The sequence below is a fragment of the Danio rerio genome, chromosome 14, assembly GCF_052040795.2.
Source record: "Danio rerio strain M-AB ecotype USA chromosome 14, GRCz13ab, whole genome shotgun sequence".
Classification (NCBI taxonomy): Eukaryota; Metazoa; Chordata; class Actinopteri; order Cypriniformes; family Danionidae; genus Danio; species Danio rerio.
This window is the reverse complement of record NC_141034.1, coordinates 827,501-850,301: the sequence shown is the minus strand read 5'-3', so window position 1 is coordinate 850,301 and position 22,801 is coordinate 827,501. Positions and strand designations below refer to the sequence as shown.

The following is a 22,801-nucleotide window of genomic DNA, read 5'->3' as shown; positions in this document are numbered from 1 at the left end:
TGATTGGCTGATGAGCAGTCTAAAGTTTGCTGTTACTGTCAGATAAACACACAGCTAACTGAATATATTGCTACAGGTTCTTTCACCCATCTATTCACACGCACTTTGTCTCCGCTTTAACACTGCCCGCTCCTAAAACATATAACGGACAGGACCACTCTGTCCATGGCGGCACGGTGGCTCGGTGGTTAGCACTGTGGCCTCACGGCAAGAAGGTTGCTGCTTTGAGTCTATGGCTCAGTTGGTGTTTCTGTGTGGAGTTTGCATGTTCTCCCTGTGTTGGCGTGGGTTTCCTCCGGGTGCTCCGGTTTCCCCCACAGTCCAAACACATGCACTATAGGGGAACTGATTAACTAAACTGGCCGTAGTGGATGAGTGTGTGCGAATGAGAGTGTATGGGTGTTTCCCAGCACTGAGTTGAGGCTGGAAAGGCATCCGCTAAATAAAAAACATATGCTGGAATAGTTGGCGGTTCATTCCACTGTGGCGACCCCTGATGAATAAAGGACTAAGCCGATAAATAAATGCATAAACTTTGTCCAGATTAGACTTCTTCAGATGCTAAGAGACTCTTGCAGACTCGTGTGGACTTCTTGAAGATGCTGTTTGACTGCAGAACAACAAAAACCAAACGACATTTGGTTGTAAGAGTCTCCTGGCCTGGCTTCTGAAATTCACAACACTGCCACACTTCTACCATGTCTCATAATAAACACTGAAATAATGTGTTTCACTATTGGTCTGTGAAACAGTGGTGATATGGGGAGGAGTTGCACAATCACACACACACACGCGCACACACACACACACACAAACAAACACACTCCCATGCTCCATATATAGAGCTGTGACTTCATGGTTGCGCGGCCTCATGTGCACAGACACACACAACTCTGAGTGCTCCAAATATAGCTCCATGACTTCATCCGTCCCAGAGACACTCATTCATATTGTATAGAACAGAGTGTGTGTGTGTGTGTGTGTGTGTGTGTGTGTGTGCGTGTGATGTTTCTCTAAAAGCATAGGAAAGAAACACAGTCCTTTTTCTTTCTGATCAGGTTTACTGTCTAGCTGCTTTGCCTCATTTATTTTACTTTCTCAATCTCTCTTTCTCACACATGTTAGCTGAAACAGGTTTAAAGATGTAATTTTAACCCTTAGATGTGTGAGAAACCATATATGGTCATGTCATTTACATTAATTATAATATCTATTCAGTCATAAAAATAAAGTCCGAGTTTTTAGAGGGGTATTACTACAAGTGCCATATAGAGGGACAACCAACTCCAAAACTTGACTCTTATTTTATTTTTACAAGCTTAAGAGGTTTTAAGATATCATTTTAACCCTTAGATGTGTGGAAAACCATATATGGTCACTTCATTTACATTAATTACAACATGTATTATTTTGAAGTCATAAAAATACTAAATTCTGGGTTTCTCAGAGGAGTATTTCCTATAAAGGGTTAAACAATTCTAAAACCTGCTCCTTGTTTTACTTTTACAAGCTTAAAAGGTTTTAAAATGTAATTTGAACCCTTGGTCAGGTGGAAAACCATATATGGTCACTTCATTTACATTAATTACAATATGTATTTGTAAGTCATTAAAGTACAAAATTCAGAGTTTTTAGAGAAGTGTTTTAATGAGTGCCTTATAAAGGGTTAAAAAAATCCAAAACTTGGTCCTTATTTTAATCTTACAAACAGGTTTTAAGACATAATTTTAACACTTAGTCGTATGGAAAACCATACAATATGTATTTTTGAGTCATAAAAATACAAAAGTCTGGATTGTTTCAGAGTATGAGTGCGTTATACAGGGTTATAAATGTCTGAAACCTGGTCCTTATTTTAATCTTACAAGCTTAACAGCTTTTAAGAAATACTTATTAGCTACCCTTAGTCAAGTGGAGAACCATATATGGTCACTTCAGTTACAATAATATGCATTTTAAGTCATAAAAATACAAAAAGTTGAGTTTTTCAGAGGGGTATTTCTATGACTACCATATAAAGAGTTAAAAAAAACTTGTTCCTTATATTAATTTTACAATCTTAAAAGGTATAGTTAGGTATAGGTTAAAACCAATATAGTTTTAACCCTTAGTCATGTAGAGAACCATATATGGTCACTTCATTTACATATAATATATATTTTAAACTCAAAAGTTTGCGATTTTAAAATAAGTATTTTAATGAGTGCCCTATAAAGGGTTAAAAATCTAAAACCCGGTCCTAAATGTACTTGTACACGCTTAACAGGTTTTAAGACATAATTTTAACACTTAGTGGTGTGAAAAAACCATACAATATGTATTTTTGAGTTAGAGAAATACAGAAGTCAGGGTTGTTTCAGAGAAGCATTTCAATGAGTGCCCTATAAAGAGTTATAAAACTTCCAAAACTTGGTCTTTATCTTTATTGTACCAGATTAACAGGTTTTAAGATATAGTTTTAACCCTTAGTCGGGTGGAGAAGCATATATGGTCACTTTAAAGACTTAATGCATATTGTAAGTAATTTAAATAAAGTTATCATATATGGTTCTCCATCTGGCTAAGGGTTTAAGCTATATAATACCTGTTAAGCTTGTGAAATTAATATAAGGAACAAGTTTTGGATTTTTTTAAAACTCTTTATATAGTACTTATTGAAATACTCCTCTAAAAAACCCTGACTTTTGTACTTTAATGACTTAATGCATATTGTAAGTAATGTAAATAAAGTACAAAAGTCAGGGGTTTTTTAGAGGAGTATTTACTATGAAGGGTTAAACAATTTTAAAACTTTTTCCTATTTGAGCTTTACAAGCTTAACAGCTTTTAAGATGTCATTTTAACCCTTAGCCGGGTGGAGAAACACATATGGTCTCTTCATTTACATACAATATGTATTTTTAAGCAATAAACATACAAAAGTCTGTTTTTTTTCAGAGGAGTTTTTCAATGAGTTCCAAAACTTGTTTTACTGTTAATTTTACTAGCTTAAAAGGTTTTACAATGTAATTGTAACCCTTAGTCGTGCTGAGAACTTCATTTACATTCATTACAATGTGTGTTTTAGAGCAATATTAATACAAAAGTCAGGTTATTTCAGAGGGGTATTTCAATGAGTGCCCTATAAAGGGTTTGATCAACTCCAAAAACCTGCACCTTGTTTAATTTTACATTATAATACTTCCTTTTAGAATTATTGTTGTGCAGTAATCATAATCATAAATAAAACAACTGATTGATTATACAGAAGTAATATCGTACATCACTGCAATTTAAATTCAGTTTTAATTACTTCGCAGATGTTTTTTTAAGCAAACAATGAAAGCTAGCAAAAGAAAGACGATAGTTTATAACAATAAAAGAGCTGGAAGTGCTGACATGGTGAACATCCTGCTGGTGTTTTCCTGCGGAATCCCGGTCTGCTGCACCATCTGCTGGCCAGCGTCGGTACTGCAGCAACACACCAGGAGGATAAACTAAGAGACAGCACTAAACACAGCTATATCGTGACTTTAAAAGGGCATTTTAATTTTTATTAATGACTTCAATCATCTTATAAATATATTGAAAATTAACAGACTCACATCCAGCAGTTTGATCAGAACAAATGCATATTAAAGCAACCAGTGTTTTTAATTATGTGTGGGTCAGATTTCTGTCAATTTTTTGGTTAGTTGTAATAATTATAGCACATGGAACGTGTATCAGCTTAAAATTAAAGCATTCGCACATTTACTACCACAATTGGTTATTTTTTAGCTTTTTTAATGTTTTTTAAGCTTACAACTACAACTTACACACACACACACACACACACACACACACTGATGAGTCTCTGCAGTGTCTTGAACACGTCTTATGCATCAACACTCAGAAAGAGGCAGTAAAGGTTTGATGACCCTCAGGAGACTCCAGAAACGAGAGATGAAGAGCTGAACGCATTCATTCATCAGCTGAACACACACACACACACACACACACACACACACACACACACACACACACACACACACACTGCATACTGCTCATACTAACACTCCCGAGGCTAAATGTGCAGAAAAGCACAGGACTACCACACTAGATCTATTCCAGCAAGCCGCATCCCGCAATGCACTGCAGCCCACAATATTATTTATGCACACAGGAAGAATCTAAAATGATCTTATAAAGCTCGTGCTTCAGAATGCTTCAGAAATGCAACTGTAACTTGATCAATGCAAAGCTTAAATAGCGTGCAGAAAATCACCAGAACAAATGGTGAAATGCATTCAGTAATCCTCTGCACTTTAATTCAACACATATATATACTGGATACATGAAAAAATATAAAATAACTAAACTTTAACAGGAGGGCGAATAATTCAGACCTCTACACACACACACACACACACACACACACACACACACACACACACGAGCAGCAGATGAGCATCAGACACACTCTTACTGTAAATCTAGAAACATTACAGTTCAACCAACATCATTAAGATCTACAGAGAGCGTCTCTTACCTGCTGAGGCCACTCCCCACTCCCCACACACAGATGCAGCTGATTGGCTGAGAGTGCAGGGGGGTGTGGTCAGCCTGGTCCATCAGGGTAAGAGTGACGTCCTGCAGCACCAACAGCAGCTTCTGCCTCTGACAGAGAGAGAAGACACACTCAAGAGTTTATTAATGTGTGTGTGTGTGTGTGTGTGTGTGTGTGTGTGTGTGTGTGTGTGTGTGTGTGTGTGTGTGTGTGTGTGTGTGTGTGTCTCACCCTGGTCTGCTCGGTCTCTCTGAGCTGTTGTATGCAGTCATTGACCACAGCGCTGCTCCTGCCGCTCATCATATCCGCGTCTCGCACCTCCAGCCAGCCCAGATAAAGCACAGAAAACACCTGCAGAAGCAAAACACCTGTGTGTCAGCGCTGCAAACACACACACACCTCAGACCACTCTGGAAACACACCTTTAGAGATGTCCTGTACATATACATGTCTATTTTCTGCCAGAATAACTTTTATACACTTAATAATGCTTGAAAATGAAGATTACTGGACCATTTCCAGACCCTTTACTTTATTATCATTATTATTATTATTATTGTTATTATCATTATTATTATTATTAATATCATTATTATTATTATTATTATTATTATTATTATTATTATTATTATTATTGTTGTTGTTATTATCATAATTATTATTATTATTATTATTATTATTATTATTATTATTATTATTATTGTGTTGTTGTTATTATTATTATTATTATTATTATTATTATCATTATTATTATTATTATTATTAATATTATTATTATTGTTGTTGTTATTATTATCATTATCATTATTATTATTATTATTATTATTATTATTATTATTGTGTTGTTGTTATTATTATTATTATTATTATTATTATTATTATCATTATTATTATTATTATTATTAATATTATTATTATTGTTGTTGTTATTATTATCATTATTATTATTATTATTATTTTATTTTTTAAATTATTTGTTTATTATTATTATTGTTGTTATTATTATTATGTCAGGCTTTACATGCAGGGTTGATTATGTTCTCTGTCTTACTATGCATGGCAATACATCCTATTTTAAGTAAAAGCAAAACATTTGTCTTATTAAATTTTTTTTTGGTCCATAAAAGTGTTTTGTTTATAAATAATTCACTTTTTAATCAATAAATCCAAGCCGAAACACACCACATTATGGCAGATCTTAAAAATAATGTGCATTTCTCTCTCTTTTAATAACTATACTGAAAGACTGTTTGTTTCTTAACCTATAATCCCTTTACATTTGATAACTGATGTATATTTTCTAATTGAAACAGCATCAGATATTAGCCGTTTTTCATTTAGCCTGAAGATGATGTCATTGTTTTGCTCCCATAATGCACTGCGTCAGACTGCTGCTGCTGCTGCACGTGTTCTGTTCTCCTGCAGTGTCTCCACACACACACACACACACACGCACACTGTGGCCAAACGAGGGCAGCAGATCTCTATTATACTCTCAGAGCTGCAGCTCCAGCCACATCCACACGGCGGCACTGTTGTTTAAAACTCACGTCTGATCCTACAGCTAACATCCAGTCCATTTGCATCAAGTGTTTCCCATAAAGCTTTCCGCTTACAGCCACAGGATTGTGCTTGTGCTGGCCAAAGATAATCGTGATTAATCACATGCAGAATAAAAGTGTTTTGATATAATATATGTGTGTGTAACATACACATATTAGGGCGCCACGGTGGCACAGTGGGTAGCACAATCACCTCACAGCAAGAAGGTCACTGGTTCGAGTCTCGGTTGAGTCAGGTGGGGTTTCTGTGTGGAGTTTGCATGTTCTCCCCGTGTTGGCGTGGGTTTCCCCTACAGTTCAAACACATGGGCTATAGGGGAATTGATTAATTAAATTGGCCGTAGTGTATGAGTGTGTATGGGTGTTTCCCAGTACTGGAAAAGATTCTGCAGTGTAAAACATATGCTGGAATAGTTGGTGATTCATTCCGCTGTGGCGGCCCCTGATAAATAAAGAGACTGAGCCAAAAAGAGACTGAATGAATAGTTTCTATCATATTTTGTATGGGGAGGGTCTAACAAATAAAATTGTAATGTAATACTTACATACATGCAAATTTGTTCCACCCCGCCCCCAATCACGGAACAATCCAATCAGATGAAGATTTAGTTTTAAAAATAAACATCTTATTTATTTTAATATCTTTTTATATTTAAAAATAAATAAATAAAGGCAGAACAATACATCAACAAAGAAAGAAAGATAATTAAATAAATAAATACAAATGGTGTTTATTATGACTATTAGGCTCCATGGCTGCAATTGCTTTATGCCTAAATCCACCCCTGGATGTACTCTATGTGCTGTCGAGACTCACCTGAGTCTCCAGGTCATTGATGGGGATGACGGTGTCTGCAGGGGCTGATGGGACTTTAGCTCTGCAGAGGAAAACAGGATGCATGTGCGATTCTTCACAATCAACATCTATGATATTCCATACATATATTTTTGTGTGCATGCTGGAATATTGCATAAAAACAGTTTGATGGAAATGCCAAGATGTGCATAGATTTGGAAAATGTGCATAAAAATCATATGAGTAGGAGTAATCTTTTATCCGAGAGGAAAACATGTGCATGAAATACAGAGGAAACCAAATTCCAGCAAGCGCAATCATAATAGTCAAGTGATTTTAATTAAATATAGTGATCAGAGGGAGACACGGTGGCTCAGTGGTTAGCACTGTTGCCTCACAGCAAGAAGGTCGCTGGTTCCAGCCACGGCTGCGTTTCTGTGTGGAGTTTGCATGTTCTCTCCGAGTTGGTGTGGGTTTCCTCTGGGTGCTTCGGTTTCCACCACAGTCCAAACACATGCGCTATAGGGGAACTGATCAACTACACTGGCCTTAGTGTATGAGTGTGTGTGTGTGAATGAGTGTGTATGGGTGTTTCCCAGTACTAGGTTGCAGCTAGAAGGGTGTGAAAAACATATGCTGGAATATTTGGTGGTTCATTGCACTGTGGCTACCCCTGATGAATAATCTTCTCTCTGCAATATCTGTGCAGGTTTATCAGGATGATTTTGTCCTCGTTGGCTGGAGACGCTGCTTTATCCGCTAATGTTTTATGCAATATTCCAGTTTTATGCAAGAGTTTACTTCACATCTTTGGATAGAAACTGAGCTATTGTGTGTCAGATTTGGACGTGTCTCATTTACCTGTGGTTAATGAAACTGTACGGCCCACCGTGACCTGCTGAACTGGTCCGGGCAGTCGATCTGTCTTTGTCCCTCTTTTCCCGCTCCTGAGACTCACTGCTCTCCATCAGGTCCTGTAGAGGGGAATTAGTGCATTATTAATCTGTAAAGGTATTCACTGGCTAGTGGGTAGTTTACCTGTTGACTAGTGAGTGGATGAGTTCACCTGTTGACTAATAGATTCGTTCACCTGCTGACTAGTGTGTAGATGAATTCACCTGTTGACAAGTGAGTAGATGAGTTTACCTGTTGACTAGTAAGTGGATGAGTTCACCTATTGACTAGTGAGTAGACGAGTTCATCTGTTGACTAGTGAGTAGATGAGTTCACCTATTGACTAGTGAGTAGATGAGTTCACCTGTTGACTAGTGAGTAGATGAGTTCACCTGTTGACTAGCGAGTAGATGAGTTTATCTGTTGACTAGCGAGTAGATGAGTTCACCTATTGACTAGTGAGTGGATGAGTTTATCTGTTGACTAGCGAGTAGATGAGTTCACCTGTTGACTAGTGAGTAGATGAGTTCACCTGTTGACTAGTGAGTAGATGAGTTCACCTGTTGACTAGTGAGTAGATGAGTTCACCTGTTGACTAGTGAGTAGATGAGTTCACCTGTTGACTAGTGAGTAGATGAGTTCATCTGTTGACTAGTGAGTAGATGAGTTCACCTGTTGACTAGTGAGAAAACGAGTTCACCTGTTGACTAGTGAGTAGATGAGATTATCTGTTGACTAGTGAGTAGATGAATTCACCTGTTGACTAGTGAGTAGATGAGTTCACCTGTTGACTAGCAAGTAGATGAGTTTATCTGTTGACTAGTGAGTAGATGAGTTTATCTGTTGACTAGTGAGTAGATGAGTTTATCTGTTGACTAGTGAGTAGATGAATTCACCTGTTGACTAGTGAGTAGATGAGTTCACCTGTTGACTAGTGAGTAGATGAGTTCACCTGTTGACTAGTGAGTAGATGAGTTCACCTGTTGACTAGTGAGTAGATGAGTTCATCTGTTGACTAGTGAGTAGATGAGTTCATCTGTTGACTAGTGAGTAGATGAGTTCACCTGTTGACTAGTGAGTAGACGAGTTCACCTGTTGACTAGTGAGTAGATGAGATTATCTGTTGACTAGTGAGTAGATGAGTTCCTCTGTTGACTAGTGAGTAGATGAGATTATCTGTTGACTAGTGAGTGGATGAGTTCACCTGTTGACTAGTGAGTAGATGAGTTCACCTGTTGACTAGTGATGAGTTCACCTGTTGACTAGTGAGTAGATGAGTTCATCTGTTGACTAGTGAGTAGATGAGTTCACCTGTTGACTAGTGAATAGATGAGTTCATCTGTTGACTAGTGAGTAGATGAGTTCACCTGTTGACTAGCGAGTAGATGAGTTCACCACCTGTTGACTAGTGAGTAGATGAGTTCACCTGTTGACTAGAGAGTAGATGAGTTCACCTGTTGACTAGCGAGTAGATGAGTTCACCTGTTGACTAGTGAGTAGATGAGTTCACCTGTTGACTAGTGAGTAGATGAGTTCACCTGTTGACTAGTGAGTAGATGAGTTCACCTGTTGACTAGCGAGTAGATGAGTTCACCTGTTGACTAGTGAGTAGATGAGTTCACCTGTTGACTAGTGAGTAGATGAGTTCACCTGTTGACTAGTGAGTAGATGAGTTCACCTGTTGACTAGTGAGTAGATGAGTTCATCTGTTGACTAGTGAGTAGATGAGTTCATCTGTTGACTAGTGAGTAGATGAGTTCACCTGTTGACTAGTGAGTAGACGAGTTCACCTGTTGACTAGTGAGTAGATGAGATTATCTGTTGACTAGTGAGTAGATGAGTTCCTCTGTTGACTAGTGAGTAGATGAGTTCCTCTGTTGACTAGTGAGTAGATGAGATTATCTGTTGACTAGTGAGTGGATGAGTTCACCTGTTGACTAGTGAGTAGATGAGTTCACCTGTTGACTAGTGATGAGTTCACCTGTTGACTAGTGAGTAGATGAGTTCATCTGTTGACTAGTGAGTAGATGAGTTCACCTGTTGACTAGTGAATAGATGAGTTCATCTGTTGACTAGTGAGTAGATGAGTTCACCTGTTGACTAGCGAGTAGATGAGTTCACCACCTGTTGACTAGTGAGTAGATGAGTTCACCTGTTGACTAGAGAGTAGATGAGTTCACCTGTTGACTAGCGAGTAGATGAGTTCACCTGTTGACTAGTGAGTAGATGAGTTCACCTGTTGACTAGTGAGTAGATGAGTTCACCTGTTGACTAGTGAGTAGATGAGTTCACCTGTTGACTAGTGAGTAGATGAGTTCACCTGTTGACTAGTGAGTAGATGAGTTCACCTGTTGACTAGCGAGTAGATGAGTTCACCTGTTGACTAGTGAGTAGATGAGTTCATCTGTTGACTAGTGAGTAGATGAGTTCACCTGTTGACTAGTGAGTAGATGAGTTCACCTGTTGACTAGTGAGTAGATGAGTTCACCTGTTGACTAGCGAGTAGATGAGTTCACCTGTTGACTAGCGAGTAGATGAGTTCACCTGTTGACTAGTGAGTAGATGAGTTCACCTGTTGACTAGTGAGTAGATGAGTTCACCTGTTGACTAGTGAGTAGATGAGTTCACCTGTTGACTAGTGAGTAGATGAGTTCACCTGTTGACTAGCGAGTAGATGAGTTCACCTGTTGACTAGTGAGTAGATGAGTTCATCTGTTGACTAGTGAGTAGATGAGATTATCTGTTGACTAGTGAGTAGATGAGTTCACCTGTTGACTAGTGAGTAGATGAGTTCACCTGTTGACTAGTGAGTAGATGAGTTCATCTGTTGACTAGTGAGTAGATGAGTTCACCTGTTGACTAGTGAGTAGATGAGTTCACCTGTTGACTAGTGAGTAGATGAGATTATCTGTTGACTAGTGAGTAGATGAATTCACCTGTTGACTAGTGAGTAGATGAGTTCATCTGTTGACTAGTGAGTAGATGAGATTATCTGTTGACTAGTGAGTAGATGAATTCACCTGTTGACTAGTGAGTAGATGAGTTCATCTGTTGACTAGTGAGTAGATGAGTTCACCTGTTGACTAGTGAGTAGATGAGTTCACCTGTTGACTAGTGAGTGGATGAGTTCACCTGTTGACTAGTGAGTAGATGAGTTCACCTGTTGACTAGCAAGTAGATGAGTTCACCTGTTGTCTAGTGAGTAGATGAGTTCACCTGTTGACTAGTGAGTAGTTGAGTTCACCTGCTTACTATGTCACCTGTTGACTAGTGAGTAGTTTACCCGACTAATGGTTAGAATCATGTAACTGTAAGTGACCTATCAGCCGTCAGTGTGTGTATATGTTGTCAGTGTGTGTGTATGTTGTCAGTGTGTGTATATGTTGTCAGTGTGTGTATATGTTGTCAGTGTGTGTATATGTTGTCAGTGTGTGTATATGTTGTCAGTGTGTGTATATGTTGTCAGTGTGTGTATATGTTGTCAGTGTGTGTGATCTGATCAGTGTGTTTACCAGGTAGTTGTTGTTGAGGAAACTGGCCGCGCGCCCCATGGCCTCGTAACACAGTGAGGAGGTGGAGGGTGATGAGGCTGCTGATGATGGAACAGGCTCCACTGAACTGTCCGACACAATACTGCTGGGACGCTACATAAACATGACACACACTTTTATTTCCACAGCACTTTACACAACACTGATGGTTTCACAGCAGCTTAATTAAAACAAGAGAATGACCAGGGCCGACGCGTCCATAGAGGTGACCTAGGCAGCCGCCTAGGGTGGCAGAATACAGAGGGCAGCGCCCCCGACACAACCCTCACCTCTCCCACCCTCAGTTATATCCGCGTCTAAGTTTTCAAGTTCACTATCGAGTAGTTTACATTTTGACTAGTACTGTAAGTGTTTACCTGTTGACTAGTAAGGAGTTTATCTGTTAACTAGTAAGTATATTACCTGTTGACTGGTGAGTAGATGTGTTTACCTGTTGACTGGTGAGTAGATGTGTTTACCTGTTGACTAGTGTTTAATTAAGTTTATTTGTTGACTAGAGAGTAGTTTATTGGGTGACTATTAAGTGGTTTATTGGTTGACTAGTGAGTAGATGCGTTCACCTGTTGACTAGTGAGAATTATTTGTTGACTAGTTAGTGGTTAAGTTTATGTTTACTAGTGAGTAGTTTATCTGTTGACTGGTGAGTATATCCCTTTAACCGTTGACTAGTGGGTAGCTAAGTTTATCTCTTTACTAGTGAGTAGTTAACTAATAGACTCGTCCACTTGACAATATCTATATACACAGTATGTACACATGTCCTGTTTCAGTAATGAGTTCATCATCATCTGCAGATCAGTGCTGTGTTTACCTCAGTCTGTGCTTTAGTGCAGGGCACAGGAAGACACACCCCCTTCACTCTCGGCTCCGCCTCCTGCACCGCATCATGGACAATGGGTGCATCTTGAGTTGTGGAACTAGTTGGAACTCGCCAGAAACACTCCTGTAATACACTCTGCACCTGAGGAGGCTCTTCCCAAACACCTACAACACACACACATACACACACACTTCAGAGTCAGTCGTCATAGTAACTGCCGCTTCCTGCTACAGAACTATAAAAAATTAATGACTTGGAGAAACACATTTACGTCAGAATGTTTGGGTTTGGTACAGTTTTGGCTCTTTGTGGAAAAATCTTGGGGGTGTATTACAGAAAGATCCTAAATCTTATTCTGTCTCTCTGGTAACCATGGTAGTTTCAGTCAGGATCACATTTAGGACAAAAGCTAGTACAGAACAGCATTTCATAAGCAGGGGACTGGCCATAGGGAGCACCAGGACATATCCTGACCTGATGGTCAATCTGGCCTGCAACCGTGACTATGGCCTGACCTGTCGCCCGCTCCCCCTCTTCAGTTACTGATCGCACTGCACTCCTCGCCACCCCCTACCCCGCTCTTCACTTACAGAGTGCACCCACCCCCCCAACCCCCATATTCAATAACTGATTGCCCTCCAACCAAATGCCCCCCTTCACTTACCGATCCCCCCACACAGCGCTCTGCATCACTCCCGCTCTTCAGTAACCGATTACAACCACCACCCCCCAAGCTCTTCACTTACAAATCTCTCCCCCAACTGTGCTCTGCAATAACTGATTCCCCCGAGCTCTTCAATAACTAATCATTGCAATCCCCCTAAGCTCCTTACTTACCAATTCCCCCCCCCCCCCCCCCACTCTGCTTTGCAATAACCGATTACCCCCCACCCTTCAAGAACCAATTGCAACTACTCCCCAAGCTCTTGACTTACCGCTCTCTTTACCCTACTGCGCTCTGCAATAACCCATCGCCCCCCCCCCACCCCCACCACCACCACCCTTCAATGACCAATCGCAACCACCCCCAAGTGCTTTTCTTACAGATCTCTTTACCCTACTGTGCTCAGCAAAAACCGATTGCCCCCCGCTGTTCAATAACCAATCATCGCAACCCCTCCACCCGCCCCACCCTTCAATAACCTTACTGATCTCTCCCCCCACTGCGCTCTGCAACAACCAACCGCCCCCCCGCTCTTCAATAACCAATCGCAACCACCCCCCAGCGCTTCACTTACCGATCTCTTCACCCTACTGCGCTCTGCAATAGCCGATTGGCCTCCGCTGTTCAGTAACCAATCGTTGCAACCCCCCCCAGCTCTTCACTTACCAATCCCCCCCACTGCGCTCTGCAATAACCGATCCCCCCCCCCTTCAACAACCAATTGTAACCACTCTCCTAAGCTCTTCACTTACTGATCTCTCCACACCACTGCGCTCTGCAAGAATCGATCGCCCCCCCACTCTTCAATAACCAATCGCAAACATCTCCCAAAGCTCTTCACTTACCGATTGCCCCCCCCCCCTTTACCTTATTAAATGCTACCCTCCCCACACCACCCACCCCCACCAAATATCTGTCCAGGGAAAGAAATACGGTCCTAGTCTGCCCCTGTTATCTTGACCTAAGGAGGTGATACAGAAACATCCTACCTGGACTAAAAATCTTACAAATGGTTGTAAGTTTAAGGCAGCGCTAACTAAATACTAAATTGTCCTAAATTCGAAAGCTAATAAAAAGACAACACTTTATGATTGTGCTTTCCAACAATTGAGGATTGGCTAGAAAGAAAGACTCTTGGAGGACACAGGAGAAGAACATTTCCAGGACAAAACACTTATAATGCATGTGACTAATGCCTAATGATGTTTTGTTTCGACTGTTTTCCAACAGTTTTGTTTATTGGTGCCCCCGCAGCCGGTCAGCGGCCTAGTTCACCTATGCCTAGAAGCAGCACTTTCTAAGACCTGACAAAACCTTCTGGAATTTCTAAAACCATCCTCATCTGGATGAAATAAAGTGATCCAAAGTAAGAGCAGTGCACCTGTGTCCTGCGGTGTTTCCACAGACGGGCTCTCCTGAGACAGTGTGGTCCAGCTGGAGTCTTCCTCCTCCTCTTCCTCCTGTTTCTCAGGCCGAGGTGTGTGTTCTGAAGACTCCTGTTTCTCAGGCCGAGGTGTGTGTTCTGGAGACTCCCGTTTCTCAGGCCGAGGTGTGTTGTCTGGAGACTCCTGTTTCTCAGGTGTGTGTTCTGGCTGCATCTTCAGTGTGTACGCCAGGCTCACCTGTGCTCCTGCTCGGCCTGTCAGGTCTTTGCTGCGGTTCACACACTCATTATTGGGTCGCAGTGTGTGTTCATACACGTCCAGCGTCTCTCCGGGACTCTCCTCCTCTTCGCTGGCCAGCAGCAGCAGGTGGTTCTGGGGCAGTGTCAGGTGCGCCTCCACGTGGTTCTCCTTCCCCCAGCTCTGCGCCTCCAGCTTGGGCAGAAGCGGCTTCTGCGAGTCCTTCTCCGGGCTGCTGGACGTCTGCTCCTCTCGGTGGTACTCCAGAAAACTCTGCTCCTCTCTGTGGTACTCCAGAAAACTCTTGGTCCTCCTCCTGATGCTGGAGTTCTTCTGGTTGTCCTTTCCCTCCAGCCAGTCCCAGCTGCTCCCCTGGTTCTTGTTCTCATTCTTGTTGAGATCCAGCTGCTCCTCCTTCAGCTGCAGATTGGTGCCGTTCTTGGCTAGTTTGGAGTTGGATGAGGAATACGATAGAGAGGAGCAGTAGAGCGATGAAGAGGAGGCAGATTTTGTGGGGGCGGGCTTAGGGAGAGAGGCGGAGTTTTGGCTCAAGCCCATCGCATTTTGAATATTCGTCAGCGCATATTTCTGACGCCCCTTTGAGACTTGCGTTTCCTTGACAACACCTTCCTTTATAGTGTCGCAGCTGAGCTGCTGATTGTGGGAGGAGCGTAAATTAAGAGATGTGGGTGGAGTCAACAGTGGCCTGCTGTGATTGGTTGATTCCACTGTGGACGCGCTGCGCCTTAAAGGAGGCTTCTGCAGTGACATCATTGCAAAGGATTAATCAGCTGTGAAGAGAGAAAGAGAAAGTTGGCTAATGAGAGTCGTTAATTCCGGTCACTGATAACAGACTGAGCAGAACATTTAGATATCCACCAAAGGTAAACAGAGATACAGTCGCATATGAAGGATTACAATTGAGATCATTAGGATAGGGCGCCAGGGTGGCTCAGTGGTTAGCACTGCAAGAAGGCCACTGGTTCAAGGCTCAGTTGGTGTTTCTGTGTGGAGTTTGCATGTTCTCCTCGTGTTGGTGTGGGTTTTCTCCGGGTGCTCCGGTTTCCCCCACATGTCCAAACACATGCGCTATAGGGGAACTGATCAACTACATTGGTCGTAGTGTATGAGTGTGTGTGTATATGAGTGCATATGGGTGTTTCCCAGTACTGGGTTGCAGCTAGACGGGCATCTGCTGTGTAAAACATATGCCGGAATATTTGGTGGTTCATTCCACCGTGGTGACCCCTGATTAATCAGGCACTAAGCTAAAGAGAAATGGACGATTGAATGAATAATTTAAAGCAGGAGCAAATTAATACTAATATCGTGGCTCCTTTTACATTGTTATGAGCTGATTATGTGGATTGAGCCATGCAGAACTCTGTCGTAATTTATTTATTTAAATCTGTATTGAGAGACCTGTATCTGCTTCTAACTGAGACAAATCCTGTAAGAAACATTAAGTAATTTAAAATTCTGTTAGCTGCTTCAGTGTGTGTTTCTGACTCCATCACCTCTATATGAACTGCAGCGTCAGCACAGCGTCTCAAGTTTAACTCCAACAAACAAGTCCAGTCATACATGTACGCATAAACACACACACACACACACACACACACACACACACACACACACAAACACACACGGGCTGGAAAATGTGTTTGCTGCAGATTTGCACTGAAGATCAGTGTGATTCAGCACAACAAACATACCGTGTGTGTGTGTGTGTGTGTGTGTGTGTGTCAGCCTCCACATGCGTGACTGTTTTCTGTGAATCAGACAAAAAAACAGTGTTATGACTGATCCCTGCACTGATACTGTAGAGGAGCTCGCTGCTGTCTCCAATAATAACATCTCCACGTCACTTTAAGACAGAGTAGATTTCAAGTATCTTGTATTAATGTTTCTAAACAGCCTAAATGCAAGACACAAATTCATTCATTCATTCATTCATTTTCTTGTCAGCTTTATTAATCCGGGGTCGCCACAGCGGAATGAACCACCAACTTATCCAGCACGTTTTTACACAGCGGATGCCCTTCCAGCCACAACCCATCACTGGAAAAGACACAAATTCACTTCCGTATAAAACAATACCCAAATAAATACAATTATAGATGTAATCCAATTCAAAACAGTTTATAACAGTCAGAAATCAAGCCTCAGTGGTAAACATTTCATTTTTATCATTCGGTTTTTGATTATAACTCAAAACCCAACTTCAGTGGTGTGTATTATGTGTGTTGTTGTGTTGCTTAATAGGCTAAAAATTCAAATATTCATTCATTCATTCATTTTCTTTTCAGCTTAGTCCCTTTATTAATCTGGGGTCGACACAGCGGAATGAACCGCCAACTTATCCAGCATATGTGTTATGCAATGGATGCCCTTCCAGCTCCAATCCATCCACACACACTCATTCACACTCATAAACTACGGAGAATTTAGCCTGCCCAATTCACCTGCACCGCATGACTTTGGACTTTGGAAACCGGAGCACCCGGAGGAAACCCACACACACCCAAACATGTAAACTCCACACAGAAATGCAAACTGACCCAGCCCAGGCTCAAACCAGCACCCTTCTTGCTGTGAGGTGGTTGTGCTGCCCACTGCGCCACCGTGACGCCCCAAATTGACTAATATGCAGCTTTATATTACAAATCTAGTCTGTAATAAGATCTGAGATAGAATATAACAGCAAAAAATGCAAGGCTCAGTAGTAAACATTTAATTTTGAATTCAATTTTGAATTATAATCCAGTATAAAATCTGAAATATGACAAAAAATACAGCAAACAAGCTTAAGTCAACTTCATTAGTGTGTTTTACATGTTTTAGGGTCATATAATAAGCAAAAAAAATTGAGTTATATGCAAATATGTGTTATAAATAGAGTCTGAAATGCAAAAAATGCAAGACTCTACTAGTATAGCACATTATTGCGCAATATAATAGCATGCTTTTACATTTTAGATTATAATCCTACACGCATTGAATTTAAGAATATAACTTCACAATCTGCTACAGTATAATATCGTGGCGAAAATGTTTTTAAATGCAACACTTTAGCACAGGGGAGTCCAAACTCGGTCCTGGAGGGCCGGTGTCCTGCATAGTTTAGCTCCAACATCCTACAACATCTGCCTGGAAGTTTCTAGTACCTAGAAGAGCTTGATTAGTTAGTTCAGGTGTGTTTCATTTGGGTTAGAACTAAAATATGCTGGACACCGGCCCTCCAGGACTGAGACTGGACACTCCTGCACTGCAAAAAATGCCTTTCTTACTTATATTTTGTGTCTTGTTTCTTGTCCAAATATCTAAAAAATTCTAATATCATGAAGCATTTTCTAGACAAGCAAAACATCTTGTTTTGTTTTGAGAATTAATATGCCAAATTTAAGTGGGTTTTTCCTTAAAACAAGCTAAATAATCTGCCAACGGGGGAAGCAGAATAATGTTGCTTTTCCTTTTGACATAAGATTATTTTGCTCACCCCATTGGCAGAATATTTAGCTTGTTTTAAGGAAAAACCCACAACAAGTCGAATTAGACAAGCATTTTTTTTATTTGATTGCAATATAACATGCAATTTTAATGTGCATGTTTTTTTTTTTAATATGCAAGACTTCACTCCATAGCACAACATATTGTATATACTATTACATAATAATAATGCTGCACTTCCACACTGAGGAAAGCATTGGGCTGAAATATTTGTGTTTCCTGAAGAATGTAAAATAAGAAACATTTGAATTAAAATATGTAAATGAGAACAGATCACTCACTACCTGTTGGAATAATCAGAATGGTACAATGCAATGCAAGAATAAAAGTTATTAAGAAAAAAAGATATTAATATTGCATAATAATTACTGGATAATTTCTGATTTCATAATCCTAGTTTATACTGTAAAATCTTAAATGCTGTAAAAAAAACAACTCTAACTTTACTACAGTATAAATCAACACTGCATTACACAGGATGTTAACTATAATCCCCATTATATGCAGTAAAGCATGAACTAGGCCCACACAGAATCTGTGCTGCAGAATGTTTAGCCCATCATTGATTCTGTTTATTTACTTGTGTAAACGTGTGTACATGTATATTTATTCAGTTTTTAAATTAATTTCAGTATAATTATTGACTAATATGAAAATGTTCATATAATTTAATCAGCATTCAGTTTGTAAAGTAAAACATTTTCTGTCTTTGAGTAGATTTATTATATAGGACACTTGATTTGTTTACCAAATCTAATTGGATTTGCATTGTGAACATTAAATACAAGTTAACTGCATTACTTTTTAGTTCATATATTGAGGTTTTACGATACTCCCAAAATCATTCCGCATAAATCCACAGGTTTTTAACCAAATTCTGCACAAAAATAGCAAAAAAATGTCTGCAGATTCCGACAGGTCCTAACAATGACATAACAGCAAACATAAACAAGACTCTCTAACTAGTAGAAGAGCACAAGCATGCATACTACACTGAAATACACTGAAATACAGGGCTGTGCTTACAAAACTGAAATTAATGCATGCATTAAATCACAAAAAGACAGACAGACAGTTATACAGATAGTCAGACATACATAGACAGAAAGACAGAAAGATAGAGAGAAAAAGAAAAGACACAATGCAATATAATATTGCACAATAAAGCAAATAATCACTGGATAAATTCTGATATCATAATCCTACAGTTTATACTATAAAATCTGAAAAACTTTAAGATAACAGACAAAAAGCCAACTCTAACTTTACTACAGTATACATTGCATTACACAGGATGTTAACTTTAGTCCCCTTTATATGCAATAAAGCATGACATAACAGCAAGCATAAACAAGATTCGGTATATCTCTAAAATAGCACAAGCTTTCATAATACACTGAAATATATGGACATGTTTAAAAAGTTCTGAAAATAATGCATGCAATAAAATGACATATAGACAGACAGACAGACAGACGAAGAGTTCAGATGCAAAAACCTCTAAATGCCATCTAAAAATGTTCTCCTAAAATGATAATTGTTCTCAAATTCATATGTTTTTGTTCAGTTATTTCACTTGAAAGGCAATGAATAGAACTTATCTGCCACTATGAATGTAAAATTACTGAGCCAACACACAAGAGTTGGAGAAAAATGCTAATTTTAGAGGAAAATGTCAATATTCTTTAGAGGTTTTTGCATCTGAACGTCATATATAGACAGAAAGACAGATATATATAGACAGAAAAAGAAAAGACACAATGCAATATAATATTGCACAATATAGCAAATAAACACTGGATCATTTCTGATATCATAATCCTACAGTTTATACTATAAATTCTGGAATACTAAAAAAAAAAGCCAACTCTAACTTTACTACAGTATAAATCTACACTGCATTACACAGGATGTTAACTATAATCCCTATTATATGCAATAAACTATGACATAACAGCAAACCTAAACAAGACTCTGCATCTCTACAGCACAAGCTTCCACAATACACTGAAATACATGGACATGTTTCTAAAACTCTGGAAATAATGCATGCAATAGAATCACAAGTGCAACAACGCAAAGGCTCAATCACAGCTATTTAAGACGAAAGCGTGTATTTCTTTAAGACTGACTGAAATCCAGCCATGACATCAGTGCAGAAGTTAATGTCATGACAGATCAGATCGGCCCCGAAAACACTCGCCTTTAGATGAATGACGCACATCTGAACACACACATACACGAGCTGCAACAAATGCTCCATGCATTGACCCCCACACCTCACATCATCATCATCACACATGCACGCATTTTGACATCTGATCAGAGAACTGTCAAGTCACGCTCTACAAACGCGCATCCACAGCCTCGCAAACTCACATCTCATTATAATAAAGTTGCATCGCCCAACATGCATCAAACCATCAAAGGTGTGCGTTTATAAGAGCATGACGTCATCTGTTGGGAGACTGTCACTCACCAGCGCGGCTGTTCTGTCCTCCAGATGCTGATGCGGAGGAGACGCCCGCTTTTAAAGCCGAGACGCCCGCAATCCGAGCTCTCCGCACCGCCCGCTACAAGTACAGGCTGTGCTGCGGTCTGCGCATGCGCTCCGTGCCGCCGCGTTCTGTTGTGTACGCGTTTGACGACCAATCCGAGCGACGAGCGCAAGATGCTGTATGAATATTCATTAGGTAGCGCCAGAGCGTCTTAGAAACGTCACTTAATATTCATGAAATCAGTGACATGATTGGAGGAACTGAACAGCAGCCCCTCTGAAAGTACACATGAAATCCAAACTTACCATATTGATTGAGTTAGCTCACATTGCCATAAGAGAAATATAATAAAAATATATACAATTATACTGGATAAAATAACAGTATTAAAAGAATACCAATAGATGTAACATTGTTTAAATAAGTCAATATGGTATATTATTTTACATATGTACATGTATACACTACAGTAATTATTACACAATTAAAAAAGCATAATTACATTCGACTAACCCTAAAAATAAACTCACATTCTAAACAAAACTATTGAAAGTATATGAATGTTGTTAATATTGACTCACTATTTAATTGAATTATACTGTAACAAGGACACCTTAAAATCATAAAAATTTATTTAAATGAAAAATATATATTTCAGTTTCCACATAGTTGAAATGACAGAAAGCTCCTGGTGTTGATAAACAGATAAAGACAGAGAAGTCAGTTCCTGAAATAAAAACCTCATTCATTTTCTCCATAGGGAAATTGGTTTTCTTTTTAACAATAATTCTGTGTTAATTCACCTGAACTGAGTTTTTCGGACATAATCTGTGCAGAAAACTACATTAGCCAAGATGATCTGCAGAAAACTACATTACCCAAGATGTTGTGCAGAAAACTACATTACCCAAGATGCTCTGCAGAAAACTACATTAGCCAAGATGTTGTGCAGAAAACTACATTAGCCAAGATGCGCTGCAGAAAACTACATTACCCAAGATGCTCTGCAGAAAACTACATTACCCAAGATGCTCCTCAGAAAACTACATTACCCAAGATGCTCTGCAGAAAACTACATTACCCAAGATGCTCTGCAGAAAACTACATTACCCAAGTTGCTTTGCAGAAAACTACATTACCCAAGATGCTCTGTAGAAAACTACATAAGCCAAGATGCTCTGCAGAAAACTACATTAGCCAAGATGTTGTGCAGAAAACTACATTAGCCAAGATGTTGTGCAGAAAACTACATTACCCAAGATGCTCTGCAGAAAACTACATTACCCAAGATGCGCTGCAGAAAACTACATTACCCAAGATGCTCTGCAGAAAACTACATTACCCAAGTGCTCCTCAGAAAACTACATTACCCAAGATGCTCTGCAGAAAACTACATTACCCAAGATGCTCTGCAGAAAACTACATTACCCAAGTTGCTTTGCAGAAAACTACATTACCCAAGATGCTCTGTAGAAAACTACATAAGCCAAGATGCTGTGCAGAAAACTACATTACCCAAGATGCTCTGCAGAAAACTACATTAAACTACATTACCCAAGATGCTCTGCAAAAAAACTACATTACCCAAGATGCGCTGCAAAAAACTACATTACCCAAGATGCTCTGCAAAAAAACTACATTACCCAAGATGCTCCGCAGAAAACTACATTACCCAAGATGCTCTGCAGAAAACTACATAAGCCAAGATGCTGTGCAGAAAACTACATTACCCAAGATGCTCTGCAGAAAACTACATAAGCCAAGATGCTCTGCAGAAAATTACATTACCCAAGATGCTCTGCAAAAAAACTACATTACCCAAGATGCTCCGCAGAAAACTACATAAGCCAAGATGCTGTGCAGAAAACTACATTACCCAAGATGCTCTGCAGAAAACTACATTAAACTACATTACCCAAGATGCTCTGCAAAAAAACTACATTACCCAAGATGCTCTGCAAAAAAACTACATTACCCAAGATGCTCTGCAGAAAACTACATAAGCCAAGATGCTGTGCAGAAAACTACATTACCCAAGATGCTCTGCAGAAAACTACATTACCCAAGATGCGCTGCAGAAAACTACATTACCCAAGATGCTCTGCAGAAAACTACATTACCCAAGATGCTCCTCAGAAAACTACATTACCCAAGATGCTCTGCAGAAAACTACATTACCCAAGATGCTCTGCAGAAAACTACATTACCCAAGTTGCTTTGCAGAAAACTACATTACCCAAGATGCTCTGTAGAAAACTACATAAGCCAAGATGCTGTGCAGAAAACTACATTACCCAAGATGCTCTGCAGAAAACTACATTAAACTACATTACCCAAGATGCTCTGCAAAAAAACT

General features: G+C 39.7%; 1 protein-coding gene across 4 annotated transcripts in view; it reads right to left on the bottom strand.

The window, feature by feature from the left end:
- apbb2a (amyloid beta precursor protein binding family B member 2a) overlaps positions 1–20,553 on the bottom strand; it is a 42,844-nt gene extending 22,291 nt beyond the window's left edge. For all 4 annotated transcript variants that reach the window (XM_087281073.1, XM_087281075.1, XM_087281074.1 and 1 more), the window contains exons 1-8: positions 20,427–20,553; positions 14,197–15,228; positions 12,143–12,315; positions 11,293–11,424; positions 7,748–7,860; positions 6,908–6,968; positions 4,760–4,879; positions 4,511–4,638 (exon numbers count right to left, since the gene is read on the bottom strand). In XM_087281073.1, coding sequence (XP_087137199.1) covers positions 4,511–4,638; positions 4,760–4,879; positions 6,908–6,968; positions 7,748–7,860; positions 11,293–11,424; positions 12,143–12,315; positions 14,197–15,211 — 1,742 coding nt within the window. In that variant the 5' untranslated portion in view covers positions 15,212–15,228; positions 20,427–20,553. The remainder of the gene's footprint in view (positions 1–4,510; positions 4,639–4,759; positions 4,880–6,907; positions 6,969–7,747; positions 7,861–11,292; positions 11,425–12,142; positions 12,316–14,196; positions 15,229–20,426) is intronic.
- Positions 20,554–22,801: the final 2,248 nt, after the last annotated feature.